The 10696-nt window shown below is 43.4% G+C and overlaps 1 protein-coding gene across 1 annotated transcript in view; it reads left to right on the forward strand.

The window, feature by feature from the left end:
* The window catches only part of CACNA2D3 (calcium voltage-gated channel auxiliary subunit alpha2delta 3), a gene marked incomplete at its 3' end in the record, with an annotated part of 652765 nt that extends 642202 nt beyond the window's left edge, over window positions 1-10563 (forward strand). Inside the window, exons 22-27 of the mRNA XM_007447233.1 lie at window positions 1423-1468; window positions 1628-1725; window positions 3206-3299; window positions 6243-6338; window positions 9905-10026; window positions 10501-10563. Of these exons, the coding sequence (XP_007447295.1) occupies window positions 1423-1468; window positions 1628-1725; window positions 3206-3299; window positions 6243-6338; window positions 9905-10026; window positions 10501-10563 (519 nt within the window). The remainder of the gene's footprint in view (window positions 1-1422; window positions 1469-1627; window positions 1726-3205; window positions 3300-6242; window positions 6339-9904; window positions 10027-10500) is intronic.
* Between the last annotated feature and the right edge of the window lie 133 nt (window positions 10564-10696).

Below are 10696 nucleotides of genomic sequence, written 5' to 3' on the forward strand. Positions count from 1 at the left end.
CTTTCCCTCATCCCTCCCCATCTCTTGGTACCCCCTCTCCTTGCTTCATTCTCTCCCTTAACTTCATAGCTCTCACTACTGTTAGGCTATGTATTTTAAGTTTATTTACTTATCTCTTTTCTGACACTAGAAAGTAAATACCATGAGAGCAGCAGTGATTTTTGTATTGGTCACTGCTATGTTCTTAGGACCTAGAATAGTACCTGGCACATAGTGGATGCTCAGTAAATATATGGAAGGAAGAACGGGAGGGAGGGAGGGAGGGAGGAGTGGAGGGAGCAAGAAAGGGAAGAAAGGATGGATGGATGCATAGATTGTCCTAGGGACTAATCACTATTCCATTCAACCCTCTCATGCAGTCTGTGAGTTAGGCACTATTACCCACATCTTCTGACTGGTATAAGTCAAAGAGTTGAAGCAACATTCCCAACATCATTCAACCAGAAGGTGTTGGAGCCAGGATATGGCCACTTGGGTCATATAGTATGATATTCTATATAATTCATTGCCTACTTCCTATAAAATCAAACAGGAGTGTGTGATGATAGTTCTAGTATTTTGCTATTTATTTTGTACATTTGTATTTGAGGTGGAAACTGGAATCCTGAGTGCAGTAAGATACTGTTGGTCACTTGGGAAACTGACATTCTCAAAAATTGGAGTTCCTGAGGTTGTCACTCAGAAGTGTTTGTCTGCTGATGACCCATCAAAATGAAGTCACATGAAGACACAAGGAAAAGGAGTGATTTCACAGAGTTAGGGTGTCTCGGGTATTCTATATATAAAAACTCCCAAATTCCCTGCAGGCCTCAGTTCTCCTAGCTACCTCTCCAGACTGATGATTCATTTTAACTTAGCATCCTGTATCAACTAGCAATTTTTGCTGGTCAAAAACAGTTGAGTATTGGCAATCTCGTATCATTCAACCTATAATTTCACCCTCACAACCACCTGTCAGTTAGGGACTATTATTATTACTGTTTTACACGTGAAGAAAGAGTAAATCAACCTGCTAACATCACACAGCAGTTTAGTGGCCCACCCAATTTCCCAACTCAGGCTGTACTGTACGGGCCTCCAAAGTTGGCGTCTCCACCATCTTGCTAAGCTTCTCTCCCAGGACTCACTGGTGCATCATTTATCTTCAGGGAGTTAAAGCTTTCCTGGGAGACTGCCAGGGAAAGTTGCAGTGGTGGTTGAGTGAGGTGGACGTGGCGGGAAGGTTCTGCCTGGGAAGAGAACTTGTTTCCTATGTGCAAAGTCCCTTTTCTCAGGCAGATATCTTTGGGGTTGATGTCTACCCTTAACCCACCCCCCATGGCCTTGCCCTAGAACATTTGAAGCACAGGAGAGCATGAGGGGGGTGGTCAGTGCCCCACACAGATGGTACTTACTCATGATGCCCTTCTCCTTGACCTCCAGGCCTGCATGACTTAGAACACCCTGATGTGTCCTTGGCAGACGAATGGTAAGAATGGAATGATTCTTCCTCAGCGTTGGTGTTTATTACCCTCTTTGATTTCAAGTTGTCTGTATTCCCTTGCCCAGTTCTCCTGGTTCAAAAGCAAAGGAAAGTGATGCCATAAATATGTACATGTTCTTGTTTTGGGCCATGTCACATTCCTAGGTCCTACTGCAACACTGACCTACACCCAGAGCACCGTCATCTATCTCAACTGGAAGCTATTAAGCTCTACCTCAAAGGCAAAGAACCTCTGCTCCAATGTGAGTGTGCTTCCAAATGCATGTGTGTGTGCTTATGGTGGTTGGACGGTGCGGGGTGTGTGTGTGTGCGTGAACTCAAGACCATATTTCCCCTCAGTTTTCATGGGAAGCTTTGCTTTGGCAGAGATGATCAGTCACATTAAATCCAGCCAAATGTCTGCTTCCTGTAGGAACAGGAAAAGGAATGTGGATTACCAAGAGTCATGCAGAATCCCCAATCCCAGTTTAACCCTTCACATTGGATTTTTCCCCTTACCAAACGATTTAGTCAAGCGCCTGAGTAACATGAAAATGTTTCAACTGGGAGGGGGCTGTCAATATCTGCTTTTTTATTTTACAAAGAGAAACAAGGGCTGGAAATAGGACTTGTCTCATCCAAGGCCATAATCTAGGCCTCCTGGTTCTGTCCGGTGTGGGATTGCCGCTGTGACATGTTGCTTTTTGCACTGTATATTCTGCTGCCCCTCTTCCTACAGAGTGCCCTCTGAGGGAGCTCAGTGAGTCAGAAATGGCCAGTAGCTGGTGATGGGGGCAGGGAAAGGGGGGCAGAGAGAGAGCAGCAGCAGGCTTGATGCTCACCAAGTACAAGAACAGTCCCTGAACAAGCATAAATTAGTTCCAGTAGCTAATATATGGATATATGTATATATATCCATATATAGTATGTGCCATTATTTTCATTACTTTGTATATTAAGATTTACATATATATATATAATTATATATTATTCATTTTATATTTATATATTATCTCAATTTATTCATTGTCTTTTTGATGGTGAGTTGTTTCCAGGTTTTGCTTTTATAACAAAGCTGCACTGTTTTCTTGGCCACCAGCTAAGGTGATGACTGGCCTGCTGTAGGTGATAAAGCTGTAGGGCTTTAGGACGCCTCTGCTAGACTCATGATATCCTCCTGATTCCTCGGCCTCTTCCACAGAGCTCTATCAAGAATTCATTTGGATAAGGACAGATGTCCTACTTTAAAATCAAAAAAAAAAAAAAAAATCTTAGATGGAAGGAATGACAAAATAAGAGTCCCAGAAGTTCTTAAGCTATCACACCCCTTTCCCTTACAACCAAGATCAGGGCCCTGAAGAGCTGCAAATTTTGATAGAGGACAGAAATGGGGATGAAAAGAGCAAACTGAGGAGTGCTGCCTTCTGATCTCCGAATGCCAGAGTTGGCGTGCTGGTCTATGGCATGAACTAATAGATGGGAAGGGAAAGTAGAAAACTGAAGCGTGAGACACCCAAGATTCTCAATTTACTATCATCTCATCCAAATGCTTTGGGGTCCCTTGTGTTGTGGCATATCAGGTGTCAACTGTTTCATATTTTCAGCTGGTGGGAGGTTAACGCAGGAACACACCATAGGAGAAAGTAGCCTGTAGATACTGTAGAATGAGCCCAGTGTGCACTTCTCATGCTACAATTTGGGGTCTAGCCAAAGCCATCTTCTCAAGTCTATCCCTCCCAACAGGTGATAAAGAATTGATACAAGAAGTCCTTTTTGATGCTGTGGTGAGTGCTCCCATTGAAGCCTATTGGACCAGCCTTGCCCTCAACAAATCTGAGTAAGTGGTTGCACGTGTCCCCCTTTCATGGCCATTTCCCCACAAGCCGTCCGAAATATGGTTATGGTTTAAAGAACTAAACTGTTTTAGGAGGCTGGTGTTAAAGTTCTTTAATTTTCCCCAAAGCTCCAAACCACAAGAGCTAGAGCAGATTAGCGGCTCTGGCTTGGATGGCAAGCTCCTGGGTTTGACATATAATTTGTTTGAGTTTTAACATTACATGAAATTTGGTATGCTGACGTAGGGTGACACTTCCGAGAGAGAGGGAGGCGGAAGGAGCAGTTTGCTTCTTGCCCTGCCATGGCTCCCTCACCTTCACCGTCTAGAGGGAACTCGGGATCTGGGCCAGGCTAGGTTGCAAGGAGGACAGGAAAGTGAGAGCTCTATTTCATTAGGGTGTCAGATATAACCCCGCAGTTTTATTTCTGAAGTGGAGGATGTAGGGGGAGGAGGGCAGGCAATGGTAGTTGTTACCAAAGACTAGGGTGAGAACTGATTCAGCAGCTTATTTTTAATATTAATACTAGTATTTTACTATTTTAAGTAGGCTGTTAACAATTAAAAATAAGAGAAACAATTATTCCTTTTTCCTTATACCTTCATGTCATACATTATTCAGTTCTCTCTCCTTTTTTATTCTTTATTAGCTCCTTTCCTTTTTTTATCTTCCATTTTGTATATTTTCCTACATCGGGTCTATTATTCGTTCTGTTCTCATTTTCATTCATTCATTCATCAAATATTGACTGCACGTCTGTTATGTTCCAGGCACTGGGCTAGGTATTGGTGAAATCGAGGTAACTCAATCAAACACAGTCCTCACCATCATGGTACCTGTGATATATAGTGTGCTATATGATTAAGAATTTTGATAACTATGAAGGAAAATTAGACATGTAGACAGTAACAAGACCCAGAGTGGAGATAGAAGACAGGAAAGGCTTTTCTGAGCAGGAACTAGTTCAAGGGTTCCCTGGGAGCATTCCAGGGAATTGGAACAGTATGTGCAAAGGCCCTGAGGTGAGAGAGTATTTGACATGGTTGAGGAATTTAAAGAAGGCCAACAGAACTGAAATGTAGATAGGCTGGAAGATGTCAGGAGACAAGGGTACAGTAGGGCCTGGTGGTTCAGGACCTTGGGAATCAGATTAAGGATTTTGGATTTTATACTCAGAATACTGGAAAATCATTGAAGAATTTTAAGAATGACATTTTAAGATTTTAAGAAGGAGATGATCAGATTTCCATTTTTAAAAAAGACCCTTCTACTGCTATGTGGATAATAGAATGTAATGGGGGTAAGAAAAATAGTAAAGGCTCCTACAGCAGTTCGAGGGATTTGCCACTTGGACCAAGGCAGTGGCAGTGGGCACAGAGACAAGGGATTTACTTGTGGCATGCTTTGGAAGTACGACCCCCAGGACTTGGTGATGGGTTCATGGTGTGAGGGTAGGGAGGCTGAGCTGTCAAGGATCATTCTCAGGTTAATGACATCAATACCTGGGTAGATAGTGGTGCCATTTCCTAGGACAGGAGACAATGAAGGAAGAGCAGGTTTGGGACTGGACATGGCCAGAATTCTTTTCTAGACATTTTATAGTTAAAATGACTCCTAAGCATAGATGTAAGGTAGGTAGTTTAATATATGAGTCGACTCCCAAAGATATAACCACTCTCATTATATTTGGGGGTATCCTTGGACTGCTTACCTGTATGGATCTTATTCCCTGGGAGGTTTGGAAAGAGTCAAAGCCTTTCCTGTGATTGCATTCTCTAGTGGAAGTGTTTCTTTTAGGTTCTCATGAAACTCAAAATCCTGTGGAAAGATTGCTGATTCACCCCTAACAGATGCTAAAGATTTCCAAAATGGTAGCTTGCTTTGTAGTCCACATCTGTAACTGATTGGGCAGCCCGACTTTACAATTTGGTGTAGGCTACAAGCAGAAACAAATGCATAATGTTTGTTTTTATTCATCCCTTAAATACTTAAAGGTAGTATTGACCACTTTGACAACCATCAGAGATCAAGTAACTAAATTATCTTATACTGAAGATGACATGGATAAAGCTTTGAATGAAATTGCTACTAGCATCTAGGGCAGGGAAGCAAACTCAGGAATCAGTATTCTCTTCATATTTTTTTGTAGAATAAAATTATATATTTGTGGAGAAAGACCATTTGCTGTTTTTTTGAAGAAGTATCCACTGAGAAAACCCTGAAGAACATGTTCAAACATATAAAATTTGCCTTGAATGTTGAAAAAAAATCTTTGGTGAATTTTCAAATGAGTCTTCTTTGCTAAGGCTGTCCTTAGAGTCCCTATGTGTGGCATCCTGTAGGGCTATTTACAGAAGTCATTTCTTTACTCATCCCTCTGGGGTTGGTGGTGAGGATAAGGCCTGTTTTTTAGTACAAGTTACCAGTTGGTGCCCCCAAAATGGTGTAGGATTCAAGTCCTAAACATTTCCAGGCTGTGGGATACTACAGACTTGAGTCAGTGACTCAGTTGCTTCTTTTCGCTAATGGCAGTTTCCACTAATGGTCTCAGAACCAAGAATAGGCTTGGTAGCATCAGTTGAAACAGCTAGCTCTAAGGCTTTTCTTCCTCTCCTTAAAGCTGGCCTGCTCTTTCTGAACTTGCACCCAGAACCTTGAGATAAAGGTGTGTTTATTTAGCATTCGGCATGCATTTATTTCCTCATGCTGCTTTTTTGGTCATGGACTTCTTACTTTTTCTGGCAGGAATTACCATGAAAACTTTTGTAAGGAATAAGAGTTTGCATCCTGTGTGTGCATGTATGCATATGTTTCTATAATTTCTTCCAAAATTTCAGGCTTCAAGACTGTTATTTCATAAAACATTCCATGAGTCTTAAAATGCAGAAGCCATTATCTGCTTACTGTCTGGCAGAATCCCCCTGATTCCTTCTGCTCTGTTTCAGGAATTCTGACAAGGGTGTGGAGGTGGCCTTCCTCGGCACTCGCACGGGCCTCTCGAGAATCAACCTGTTTGTTGGGGCCGAGCAGCTCACCAATCAGTAAGTAGGGAGCTCCTGAAGTGGGACAGTGAAAGGGAAGCTTATACCATTTATTGATTCCACCAGCAGTAGAAACAAAATTCAGGCCACCCCCAGGCCTGTTGACATTTTTCCTCTCCATTCTACCTCGGGGGCCACAGTGTATGTATTCACCTGCCCATTGTTGGCCCTTCCACGACTCTGTGTTTCACGCTTGTTGGCTTCTGTCCACTCTCCTGGAGTCCTCTCCCGCCCTGGTGAGTCATTTCGCTCAACTCTGGAGACGGTGTGGCTGGTAGGGGAGCAGCCAGTGGGAGGAATCACTCACCTCCTGACAAATGACTGGAGGGCATTCAGCTGTCCCACAGCTCTGCTGAGGAATTCCTGCCTGTCCCGAGAAGCAGTGTTTCAAGTCTAGTGTTTATTTGTTTGTGTATGTTTTAGTAAATCTCTGTGCCTCAGCTCAGAGCCTGAGGGCCTATAGAGCCCCACACTCGGGAGCAGGCATTCTGGTGGCTCTCGGGTTTGACAGTGTTTCCTTGTTCTTCTAAAGAGACCCAGGTGGACAGTGGGCAGAGTGTCACCAAGTTCAGTACCCAGATGCCTTTTAAAATAATTAATAATTAATTTTATTTTATTTATTTTTGGCTGCGTTGGGTCTTTGTTGCTGCATGCGGGCTTTTCTCTAGTTGCGGCGAGCGGGGGCTACTCTTCATTGCAGTGTACGGGCTTATTGCAGTGGCTTCTCTTGTTGCGGAGCACAGGCTCTAGGTGCACGGGCTTCAGTAATTGTGGCACATGGGCTCAGTAGTTGTGGCTCGCGGGCTCTAGAGCGCAGGCTCAGTAGTTGTGGCGCATGGGCTTAGTTGCTTCACGGCACGTGGGATCCTCCTAGACCAGGGCTTGAGCCCATGTCCCCTGCATTGGCAGGTGGACTCTTAACCACTGCGCCACCAGGGAAGCCCTCAGATGCCCTTTTATTTATTTATTTATTTATTATTTTGTGTGTATGTGGTACGCGGGCCTCACTGTTGTGGCCTCTCCCGTTGCGGAGCACATGCTCCGGACGCGCAGGCTCAGCGGCCATGGCTCACGGGCCCAGCCACTCTGCGGCATGTGGGATCTTCCCGGACCTGGGCACAAACCCGTGTCCCCTGCATCGGCAGGCGGATTCTCAACCACTGCGCCACCAGGGAAGCCCCAGATGCCCTTTTAAACCACTGCTCGGCCCCTGTGTCTGTCTTCAGAGAGCCACAGGGTCTTAATTCTTCAAATTGGTATTTGACCAGAGCTGGTGTGAGCCTGGGAAGTCTTTCCTGAGCCCATTAATATGTTTTCTCAATTTCTTTTCTCTGAAGTAAGAGACATTATTAGGCCAGGGATGAATGGAGCCTGAGATTCAGAGAGTTTGCAAAGTGTGTGTTTGTGATTCCAGAGGTTACCATGGAACTTCACAAATCCTGACCTTCAGGGTCCCTGGGTGGGGGGGGAGGTGGGGATAACCAAGGCACAGGGTGGCCACCAATTTGAGAGGGGTTGGCCCATCAGGAGCTTAATGAGGGAACACTCCTGTCCCATTAAGCCCAGCTTAGCTGTGCTCTTGTGTCTCTTAGATGAGGCCCGGACACCCACCATATGATCTTTTAAGACCAGTCTGGTAAGTGGCAGATCCATAGATTTTTGGATGTTTTGTGAACTGGCTTTTAATGCCCATCTGAGGACTCTTTCTTCCTCAACTTCTCAAATTTGTCATTTATGAAGTTGACTATAGTTGTGACTTGATTCTTTTCAAGTCCTCTTTACCCCTGTACCCCCAAACAATTACTTTAACAGAAGGCAAGTTCTTAGGAAGGACTAGAAGTGTTGGGATACACATTGCCTTCTCCTTTTAGGACCCAGAGTGGCAAAGGGAGACACGGGAATAGAGTTTCTAATGCTCAGAGAGAAAAACTGTTGTATGTTTTGAGATTAAGACAAACAAACAAGAAAAGTACTAACAGCAACAAAACATAGCACCTTGCTAGTCTGATATACAGGTGATTGTGGTGGATTTGAAATATGGCAGGACCACACTCAGGACTGCTGGGATGTGTACCTGGTTCACCTCACTTGATACATCTGAAAAATGGGTTAATGATCTCCCTGGTTTACTGTGAGGATCAGAAAACCTTCGGATGTGAAACTGCTTTGGGAAGCTAAAAGTATCTACAACTATGAATTCTATTCTTTGTGACATTATTGTGACTCAAAGTGAATACTCATTGGTTATCTGGTTGGATGAAACAATTCTTGTCTTCAAGAAAATCCTATCATTGATTCATGTAGAGGCACCTTGACTTCCGTTGTCTTAGCATCTTATACCTGCCTACCCACTCCAATCAAATGATATTTGTTGATACCCAACTATTTGGATGTACTCTATTAGCCAGGGCTAGAAAGGTTTTAGAATTTCTATGTTTTTTTTTAAAGAGAGCATACAAGGAAGAGTTCAAAGTATTGGTAATAGGTCTGGATAATATAAAGTTCCCATCCTAGAACTATACTATCATCAGGCTCCTACACTGAGGTTCTATCTCCTGTCCCCACCACATGCTTTTGGAATTAGGTCCATTATAGTTCATGGCTTCTGTAACCTGCCACCATCCCCAATATTAATATATCCTGTGCTTTCAGTATGGCCTTTTGGAGCACGTGTAGTAACACACATATAGCAACCTGTGATGTCAGCCTCCGCCGTATGGTTACTGCTCCCCTCCTAAGTCCTAAGTCAGTCCTAAGACAGTCCTAAGTCTAAGAAATTACCACTTCACACCTTCCATTTAAAGCATACAGAATGAAAAAAACTCTTGGGCTTTAAGAATCCCATATATTTGTGTGAGCCACTTTCAGTTTACTTAGCCCCTTCACACATGGTGTTATGTTATTCTGATAGTATCGTGGTAAGTGTAATATTATTATTCCCACTTTGTAGATGAACAGATGGGGCTCAGAGACTCAGTAACTAACCCAAGTAACTCACCCAAGATCATTCAGCTCTACCTAAAACCTAGACCTGTCTCACCCAACACCACAACAGTCCCTAGTATCCAGAAGTAAGAACAGTCCTGTTTGGCTGGAGGGTAAGGAGGGAAGGAAAGAAGCAAAGATCCCCATGTGGACCCATTTTTACCTCCTTTACCTTTTTTATAAGAAGAGAGCGATCTACCTAAGATGTTGATCCTCTCATGGATATGTATCTGTGTGTTTGGATTTTAAGGCAAGACAAAGCTTTCTGACTACGTTTGGTCTTCTGGTGTGATTTCTGTAGGCTTTGTTTGCTTGCTTCAGATGCTAAGACTATTAGTTCACTAGATATACTAGGAAAAATCATTTCACCCACTGGAGTCTGACTGCCAGGACTCTACAAGATATTTCTGAGTAATCTGGGGTACACAATGTTACACAGGTCCTCTCTGTACTGAGAAAAGCAGGTTGGGATTCTAAAAGCCAACATTATTTTTACCCAACAAAAGCTGCTGGCATGCAGTCGTGTCTGGCTTTTCCTTGCTGAGTGGTGCCATGCTCTTCTTATTCTTTTCTATTTCAAGGGACTTCCTGAAAGCTGGAGACAAGGAGAACATCTTTAATGCAGACCATTTCCCTCTCTGGTACCGAAGAGCCGCTGAGCAGATTCCAGGGAGCTTTGTCTATTCGATCCCATTCAGCACAGGTGGGTGCCCTTGTTGGAGGCTGGCTCTGTCGCTTTGATCCTGCTGGCCTGGGCATTGCGTGCAGAGTATGAGGGAGCAGGCTGGATGCTAAGGGAGCCAAATTCAGTCTTGAGAGCCAGTGTTGAATATTGGCCTAGCTCTGAACCAGTGACCAGTTCCATAAGTGTTGCTGCTCCAAATAAAAGGAAGCTTTAACTTAACCAGATTGTGTAAAAAGCATGTCAGGAAGCAGGACTGTTATTTTGTACCATGTGGAATTTGAATACAAACTTCTTAATAGATTTTTTTTTTATCTAAAATGTGATCATGGCCCTACTTAGAGAAAATTCATACAGCCATAACATCCATTGCCAGAACCTTCAGCAAGTCAGATCACTCTGGAGGCCCACAATTCTCCATCAGAACTGATTTAAATCAACACGCAAGAGTAAGGACTAAGATTTTGTATAGCCTTGTGCTCTCCTGACAGGGAGGTGCAGTGACCAATGAGAGGCACGTAGCCAATGATTCTTCCAGTCTTAAGGTTTTACGATATTGTAAAAAAAAACTAAGATCACCTCCCTCCAAAAAAGAACTGAACATTACCTTATTTCAACCAGTTTTAGAAGCAAGACAAACTGGAAAATCTTTTCAATTGTCCTCGGCTTTTTTTTTTTTTTTTTTTTTTTT

The sequence above is a fragment of the Lipotes vexillifer genome, unplaced genomic scaffold (genome assembly GCF_000442215.2).
Source record: "Lipotes vexillifer unplaced genomic scaffold, Lipotes_vexillifer_v1.1 scaffold818, whole genome shotgun sequence".
Classification (NCBI taxonomy): domain Eukaryota; kingdom Metazoa; phylum Chordata; class Mammalia; order Artiodactyla; family Lipotidae; genus Lipotes; species Lipotes vexillifer.